At 41.1% G+C, this 9,305-nt stretch overlaps 1 protein-coding gene across 1 annotated transcript; it reads right to left on the minus strand.

The window, feature by feature from the left end:
• Nucleotides 1-1,011: 1,011 nt before the first annotated feature.
• On the minus strand, nucleotides 1,012-9,305 carry LOC119724149. The gene is made up of 4 exons (XM_038195074.1): nucleotides 8,910-9,305; nucleotides 7,189-7,246; nucleotides 3,479-3,763; nucleotides 1,012-2,802 (listed from the first exon to the last, which is right to left on the minus strand). The coding sequence occupies exons 1-4, from the start codon at nucleotides 9,276-9,278 to the stop codon at nucleotides 2,429-2,431; spliced, it is 1,086 nt and encodes a 361-aa protein (XP_038051002.1). The 5' UTR covers nucleotides 9,279-9,305; the 3' UTR covers nucleotides 1,012-2,428.

Here is a 9,305-nt window from a genome sequence, read left to right on the forward strand (position 1 = left end):
ACAAACATAAACAGTTTACAAACAGACGATTAAAATCAACTGCGGGAAAAATTTCTAATAACACCGATTGACGAATTTAATTGATAAATTCCAAAAGTTCAAGTAAACTACGAATGGAAAACGACTAGGTGTATGACTGGCGTCCTTTTCAGTTGAACAAAGACATAATGCAGCCGACTGCAAACACAGCTCAGTATACGTGTTGTGAAGCGACGGTACAATATTCAAGAGGTCGCGGGTTCAAACCCCGCTCCAGTCAATTTCTTACTTCAACTTTCTAAATAAATTCCCAAAGTAAGTGTCTGCTATAAGTCTGTATTTTTCCAAAGAGCGAAAAACCACTCGATTCGAGTAAAAACTTATTCCCATGATCAACTGAAGCTATAAATCAAATTAGGTTTTGCCCTTCACCGACGTTTAAACACTGTATACTCAGCGTGTTACCTCCCGAGTGAAAGTTGGAAAAACATCACTCGGGTGGAACTCGAATTCACGACCTCCTGCTTTCTAGTGCAGATGTCTTACCACTCGACTACCGAGCCTAACGGGGTCGGTTGGCTGGTTCGAATCTGGGCCCAATTTCATAGAGCTGCTTAAGCACAAAATGTGCTTAAGCACAAAAAAACTGGCTTAATATAATCAGGTAACCTGTGAAAACTCCATGCAATGTACATTGCTTGTGACTGGTATTTGCCTGTTGTTTTAATAATTGGCTTAACAATCGCATGGAGTTTTGGAGGGTAACCTGATTATATTAAGCAAGGTTTTTTTGTGCTTAAGCAAATTTTGTGCTTAAGCAGCTCTATGAAATTGGGCCCTGATGTACATAGCAGCGGGTACCGCATAAACTATTTAAAGCATGAAGCTATAAAGACCAGACGTTTTAGAGTGCTAGTGAAATTAATTAAAAGATCAAGTTTTCAGTCGAGTTTCCACTGGATTGACATCCCCCCGAGCAACTCAGTCCGACATCCAGTCTAAATCGTCTGGTCCCTTTAGTTTCACTCTTTCAGATATTTAGAGGGTGATGGCACTTACCATTCCCTATAGTTATGCATAAGTTCTACTAACTGGTATCTTTTTATATACAACATAGAAAACGGTTCTAAAAATGACAAAAAAATTCACAGAAATGGCACATAATATGTGAAGGTCTAGATGTGACGTGTAATGACAGAAACAAAGCATTTTGTTTTCGAAATTTCTTCCTAGATTACTTGTAACCAGTCACAAGTTGCAAGGCCCTAAATTTTGTAACACTATACCTTCACAGAAACGTATCGAAATCACCCTTTTTTCAGGCATAGCATGTTTTTCCTGCATAATTAGGTTAATTTCATGATACATGTATATGAAATCAAAATTTCAATTTTCAAGCCGATCCATCGTTTACATTTAAACATAGATATTTAAAGATAAATATATTTATTATTAAGAAAAAAACATTCAGAGATTATTTTACAAAAATGTGACATGAACACTTTTCACTTTTTTTTCTAACGTTAATCACTTGTGTCAAAAGATACTAAAAAGTGCAAAGTTTATTTGTATAAATTGTTTAACTCATCACTACTTTTGTTAATATCTGAAACTAACACTTCGATATCTCTTCTTCAAACGAAATAATTTCATGTAGCGCATGCTTTGTATATACATTTCTAAGGTCACAATAAATTGCACAACACTGTGAACAAAGACAGTAATAATGTCGTGACGAACGTGCAATGTCTTGTGTTTATAATTTGAGTTTGATCAGCTTTACTTTTTGTTCGTCACACAGAGAGCCGGCCGCGAATCTTTTTTTCCCAAACGACATCCGCTTTCCTTCTTCTGATTGGTCCATTACATGCATATCTAATGCCTTGTTCTCCATAACACAAACCCAAGATAGGCTGTACGGCTTGTGAGAAATGTTTCTTCATCACTTTACTTATTTAATAGGTAAAATGTGAAGAAGTGAAAAGCGCTCACTGAGATTCGAACTCGGATCACCTGATTAGAAGTCAGGACTTCCTCAAACCGGTCCACGAATGAATTGCCAATCATTGGTGATTTAAACACTATTATTCCTTGTTATATAACTTATTCTCTAATTTCCCTGGACATCATGAATATGTCATAACGCAGAGAGAGCGCCCTCTTTTGATATTGTCCGATCTCGTTTGGGAAAAGAAATTTCGCGAGCCGGCCTGGTGTCCTCCTTATACTTATCTGAGTACATGTACTGACTCTCTGACTGACTATCACTTTTGATCGGGCAGTGCTATTGACCAATCACAATCTTAGTCCTAATTTCGGAATGAAATGACGTCACGCATGCTTAGATTCAGACGTTCTACCGGAGATGGGCTCCGTTGACAACGGATAATACTCAGACTATATCACCCAGGGTTTTTCTTAAAGAGGATTATGCATTCGGTCAACGGATCTACAGAGCTCGGTAATAGCAGTAATAAATCTTGAAGTTATTTGGCCCGCTGACTTTTTGGTAGTACGGGTGTGCCCCGTCCGGGGGCGACGTGCTACGGTGGTCTTCGTTGTCCCACTTGAACCATTCCACCGAAAAAATCATACCGTGTACCCGCTGGCACTGTACGTCGGGCATATCAGACATGACGGGGAAAAGATAGAATGAGCCCCCACTGGACGGGAGGTCGATGGGTTGGGATAGGTCGCCGGTTGTCATACAGCAGTAATCGATACGAGTGTCGGAGTCACGGTACGTTCCCGACGGGAGGGTGCCGCTCTTGCGGTTGGTGCCCCCATCTTGGTCATCCCAGTATATAGAACCGCTCGACATTCCTGAAAATACACCAGATAAACAAAGTTATCTTTACATTATATCTGATACATTAATTTGGATTTAGGAAAATGGGATCACGTCAGGAGGAACACGGATAGATACGTCATATTCTGAACAAATGAAAGGGTTGGACACAACCTCGTCCCCAGTGCTTACCATATTTCCAACCTCGTTTCCAGTAGTGAGAGAGCAGGTAGTAGTGGGCGCGTACTGCTCGACACCCTGGGGACGAGGTTGGGTTGGACACAACTGCTGTATGCGGTGCGCCACCAAGAGTTTGCAACGGAGAGTTCATTTTTGCCAGTGTATTGCGGGAGAGGGTCGAGAAATTCGCAGCGCGGGACATTTGAAATTGTTAGCTTTTTTTTCCGGCCAGTGGTTTCGTAAGCGTATGATTCGAATAAATGTTTGCCCGTTTCTTTTCTTTTCATCGAGATATGGAGTTTTTGGAAGGCAGCAGAACGCTGTGCCCCAATGATAATAAATTAGCTCAAGTTGTCTACTTCACTCGTTATTAAAAGGGTCGTGTTCATGTTTTGTCGCGGACCGTAAACTTGAAAAATGGACTATTCATGGCAAACTCTTGGTGGCGCACAGTATTGTGAATCGCCCGAAATCAAGTGCCAAGGTATAAAAAAATTAGTTTTTAGTCATTTTCGATTAAATATGACCAACCTTCTGGGCAGGTCGTCCCGTACCGAAACACGCAGTATTTGCCAGGGGGCCAGCTACGATCACTGGCGCCCGAACGTTTCACGGTCTTCATGCAAAAGTGTTGCATCATGTCGTTCCGTTCATACGGCTGCTTCAGGTGTATGTCGGGCGACCACTCGTTGTTAGATTCGCTGTTCTCTGTATCGTGAAAACGGGAGCCAGTCTGCCAGGTAAAACTGGCGTTGGCCGGGCAACCAGCGATGGGCATTGGTAAACCGTAGGTACCCAACGGCCAACCCACTGCACCTAGGAACAGGAAAGAAATGAAATTGATTTAATTAACCACACAAAAATACATTTTGTCTGTATCTGTGTCATGTAGTCGGCAAAGCATCCCGGGGAAACTATTTAGAGAGAAGACAATGAGAAGAAATTACAGTTTTCGAGGTGGGAGCAAAACCCCAAAGAATGTTCACGGGAAAACCCACGGAAACGGTCAGGGGCTCCCGGAAAACCCTATCCACAAGATGGGATTCGAACCCGGGTCACAGCGGTGGAAGGCGAGGAAAGTACCGCTAAGCCAGCCTGACGCTCTGGAGAATCAATAATATTCTAAGGCTACTAGGCCGGACCAAATTGAATTCAGAAATCCTGCTAAGGCCAAACCACATACACTGGTCTATATTTTAACTTAAAAACAAAAGAGAATCCTTCAAAAAGTATGTCCCCAAATCACTATTATTCATTTTATATATATGTACCGATATATAGGCCTACCGCATCATCGATTTTCCTTGAAATAGGTTGAGTTTGTTTTCGACATGCCTTTATTTGAACACGGATAATTTTAAAACTCTTTAAAATATCAAATCAATACTTGCCAGGGATAAATTTCAGATTTCCAGCTTAAAAATGGTATAAAAATAATGGCGGTACGAGTTTCCGCAAAGACGCCAGAGCATCGCAAAAAAAGTTGAGGGTATTTTGGGACGCGCTGTATAGCCGGTTATTTTCTCGCATAAATTATTGTAATTGTAAACTTTGTATAAAATTGAATTAGCTTGAAATGGAAACATGCTGGCGATGCTTCAGTCATTAAAATCACACCGGTGGTTTTCATTTTTGTAGGTTACTATAAAATTTCACTTCAAAAAATGTCTTATCAAACTCGGAGTCTCCGACTGGAAAATAGTACTGCATGGCTTGGCAATTCTATCACCTAACATACGGTCAAAAAAGTATAACAGAATTTAAAATATGCGCCCATTCATTCTTAATTTTACTTTTTACTTCAAACTCTCGCACTCACAAACATTCTGATGGAAAATGCCAGGGCACTTCATAATAGTTCATGTTTAAGCGACATTTTGTTTTAATGGAATATGGAATGGAAACCTAAAATTGGTAAATAGATAACCCGACTGTTTTTTTTCAATGAATGATACTAAAATTAATTTGTACATTTTATCGGTTGACGTCATTATACGGAGGTAACTATATTTAAAGGTATTGTGAAATAATTGTATAGTCCAGTGAGCAATCAATTATTCAACTCCATTGCTGGCATGACTGAATAATATCTTACGCTAAATTAGCACAGAAGACACGCTCAGGTAACCTTTCATTTATTGAACAAAATTGGAACTTTCAAAGGAGCGAAAAGAAGTCGTCAACAAATAAATTTGAAATGAGTGATTCGTTCATTTCAAAATCTACCCATGACCAGGTTATTGTCTATGGCGTAGGGGAAGAATTCGACCTTTCCCACAAGAGGGCGCCCTGACTGTTTAAAAAAAGGAGACGTCAAAACTTGTTTTTAACAACCTCGTTCCAAGGGGTTACTTTATGTCAAACCTCGTTCCAACCCCTGGTGGGAAACTTGCTTCCTGTGTCCTGATTCGATACATCAATATCAAGTAATGGATTTATATTGTGTTTTTATTTACAACGTGTATTACGTAATGTTCAATGTGAATTACTACGTCCACTCCACCTCTAATGCAATCACCCTTTTCCATTTTGCTGAATGGTACTACCTATTTGAATAAGATTGTAACATTTTACCTTAAATAAAACCCGTGATTCTGTTTTTACCCCCGACACCGCATATAAAAACAAACACTTATTTAAAGCACAGCTAGGCATCAGACTATCCCTAATTTGCATACATAAGCAAGATTTTTGAACATGCAAATGATCCAAAAAGCCTCCGTGCCGAAAACGCCACACTTTGTTTACTTGTGCGCTTTTCGATTAGGCTACGAAACTGTCGTCACCACCATGCTCCAATTAGAAAGCACAAAGTGAGACGTCATCAGTACAGAGGCTACGAGGGTGACGCAAACTTGAGTAGGTAGTGGGGGGGGGGATACCAACCTCGTCCCCAGGGTGTCGAGCAATGTATGCTCCCACCCCTACCTGCTCTCTCACCCTGGTATTGGATTATTGTGCACAATTTTCACCACGTATGCAAATGAGGAATAGTCTGGTGCCATGCCTGTGCGTTACATTAGCGTTTGTTTTGTATGTGTGTCTGGGGTGAAAACAAAATCAATTCGTCGATCCGAAAACACGATTGTTTCACAAGTTTAAATGTAACAATCTTATCCCGCCTATATGCAGTGTCACATTTCATATTAATATGAGCAAAGGAAAAGGAATATTTTCAGAAGGCGTAGACTTTATAATTAACTTGAAAACACGTACTGTACGTTGGAAATAACAACACCAACTACACGATATAAATCCATTACTAGCCAATTGCGATATCGAATCAGGATACAGGAAGAAAGGTTCCTATCCAGGGCTTACTATTGAAAACGAGGTTGGAAATAAAGTAAGCACTGGGGACGAGGTTGAGAGCGCACTGCTCGATACCATGGGATTTCACTACAAGCAATTAAACGGCAGGACATTATAAAGTTGCATAATTTGCGTCTCAGTCTTATAGTGTTTTTATTCTATTATTATTATTTTTTGGCCATTTCTGGTTGGCTGTATCTCAGTAATTTCATCCAAGGTCATACGTTTAAGGGACGCAAGATGCCCATAGCAGGTAAAACAAACGGTTAAAGGGATGCAGTTTGCTTCAGTTAATTACCCGCACGGCCATGACAGGCCTTTAGAAATGTATTCATTATTAATATTAAAAAAAAATATATAATAATAATATTAATAATAATGAAGGGAAACAGGCGAAGAAGCTGCAATCAATTTCCCCCAACGTTATGCCTTTATTAAAACTAATCAAGCTTGCAAAAGTCAAGGATACTTGACAATACTTCCCATCCCTCCTTTTGACCGACTCAGTGTTGCAAAATATCAGCTTCAATACGTGTGAGGTGCTCTGTGTTGGTATACCGGTACCACAGCAACCGTGGCTAATGCATTTTATGCGTCATATTTTGTTGTCAGGCATCATGCATCTTGCATTTCTTTTGATGTGTTATTTAGAGCCTATACGGTGCTGACGTTATTGGCACGACGTTTGAGGGGCGGATCTGAATTTCAGGAAAGGGGGGGGGGTTCGTATGAGACCAAAATCCCCACCCTTGGGATTGAGAAAAGTGACTAAACCCTGACATAAAACCTGGGGCAGGGGAGGGAGGGGTGGGGGATTCTTGACAAGGTGCATTACATCAAGTAGTCTTCGGAAGTCGATCTCTTTATCCTCATATACGATTCAACTTCAAATTGAACTTATTTCCCAAACTGCGATTAACCACACTTACCACTTGACTCTTTGTCCTGATGAGTCGATTGCAATGGCCGTCGTCCGCACCCAAGAGTCTGTGAACATGAAATGGAACATTTTGCGAATTGTCCTTTCATGATCTTCATTCTCCAGTAATTGGTTTTGCTTTTAATAGAGGACATAACGTGCTTTTTAAAGTTCCCATCGAAAGCAATCAAATCGATCCTATAAGTTTTATGAACATACAGGGTGAGTAAAAAAACACGAAACCCGAATGTCGGGACCATTGTCTTAGTAAAGTTCTTGTCATGTGGCACTTTTAAAATTTAGGACATGAACGCCCAATTCATAACCTTTCTTTAAGTACAAGAATCATTCAAATCACTCATGTACTTTTCAAGTTACGGAGTTTTAAACACAACCACCGTTTTAAGGTTCTGTTCACTGAGCACAAAAAGGTAAGTGTTCTTTCAGCAAAACGAAAACAAATCACATAGGGATGTGTGTGAATGGTTTTTGTTTTGCTGAAAGAACGCACACCTTTTTTGTGATCCGTGGACAGAGCTTTAAAACGGTGGTTGTGTTTAAAATTCCGTAACTTGAAAAGGGCTTTCATATCATAGATTTTGAAAGTGCTACATCTACATGCAGAACGTCACTAAAACAATAGTCCCGACATTTGGGTTTCGGTTTTTTTACTCACCCTGTATTCCCCCTCACCAATTCAAACTGAAGACTACATTTGCTTCGTTCGGATGATTGGATTCGTAATATATTCATATTTGTGACTTGTCACCACAAAAAGAGCTTAAAGTCGGGTTTTCTTTTACAGAATTGAGATATTAATACGTCTGGATCCTGCCGAACAAGAGGTATAGAACATTAAGGGACGCTGATTTCGGTATCTGAAATATAGACCACCGACTCACTTGAAGTTGTAAAACTGATTCGCGAGAAAATCGCATTTGAAATCCTACAGGTGTGTGACAAGTGAATGAACGCTTAAAAAATCCTATAGGTGTGTACAGTGAATGAATGTTTACGGATTACTACACCGGAAAACAAGACAAATTTATCACCCCTTCAAACTTTGGCTTTTCCCCACTGTACTGCAAAATGGCAAGTGGCAATATTATCAGCTCAGTCACATTTGTTTTTCATCATTTACCGGTTTTATTTTTTTTATTAAATAATATATTTTATCGCAACGCCAAATGTGCAGTATTCATTATTGTTGGTGGAAAAAAAAATCGGCTTTCGTCAATGCAAGAGAATTGCCTTGTATAATTCCATTCATGGGCGTCGCCAGGATTTTTTTCTGGAGGGGGCAAATCATATTATTTCCTAAAATTCTTGTACTTTCTGTAGCATGTTCTCAATTTAGAATTTTTTGAGGGTGGCGGGGGGGGGGGGGCATTTGCCCGCCCCACCCATATTGACGACCCCCGCGGACGCACATGTTGTAATGTGCGTTAAATTAACAGCAATATGTCTTCGCACCTCGTCTTTTCCCCCCTCTTTTTTGGGGGGTGGGGGTGCTGCTTTTCCGGGGGAGGGAAGCGTCCCCTTGCCCCCCCCCCCGGCTGTGTTTTTTTAAGCACCCACCCTTGCCCCCCCCCCCCCCCCCCCCCCACCCACCCTCGCGACGCCCATGGTTCAATTCGTCATTGCAGTCTAAGTTGTCATCTAGGGCGTATAGAAAGTTTTTTTCCATTGAAAAAAAAATCATCTTAAGATTAAGAAAACAAAACAACTCACGTTATTTCGAGAGTAGGAGAGCACCCAGCCACGCCTTTCCCTGATGTCATCCGAATGATCGTAGTAAGCAGCATCGAGGAGTTCACACGTGCCGTTCTGCAGGGCGTAGTTCGCCGAGAGGCAGCGTGGTTGGACCTCACACGCGCCCCAGCAGAGCCGGTGCGAGCTGGCCAGCGTGCTGCGGTAAACGCGCCCCGTCATGGCGAAGTCGACGACGCTGCACCAGCCCGAGATCGACTCGCATTCCAGCGAAGTGGTCACTCCGCCTAAACCACGACTGGCCTTGATCCCGGACAGTGAAGCGATCAGCAGGACTGAAGGATTAAACCAAATATTCCAGCCAAACATTATCAATAATCCGAAAGGCATGCTGCTGTCTTGGCCGGTTCAGTACGA

The sequence above is a fragment of the Patiria miniata genome, unplaced genomic scaffold (genome assembly GCF_015706575.1).
Source record: "Patiria miniata isolate m_02_andy unplaced genomic scaffold, ASM1570657v1 HiC_scaffold_18, whole genome shotgun sequence".
NCBI classification, from domain to species: domain Eukaryota; kingdom Metazoa; phylum Echinodermata; class Asteroidea; order Valvatida; family Asterinidae; genus Patiria; species Patiria miniata.

Excerpts from the sequence above, each read along its gene's own strand:
- LOC119724149 (XM_038195074.1), bottom strand. The coding sequence starts at position 9,278 with ATGCCTTTCGGATTATTGATAATGTTTGGCTGGAATATTTGGTTTAAT. Across the intron at positions 3,764-7,188 it reads TCAGGACAAAGAGTCAAGTG|GTGCAGTGGGTTGGCCGTTG; the intron begins GTAAGTGTGGTT and ends TCCTGTTCCTAG. Across the intron at positions 2,803-3,478 it reads CGGGACGACCTGCCCAGAAG|GAATGTCGAGCGGTTCTATA; the intron begins GTTGGTCATATT and ends GTGTATTTTCAG.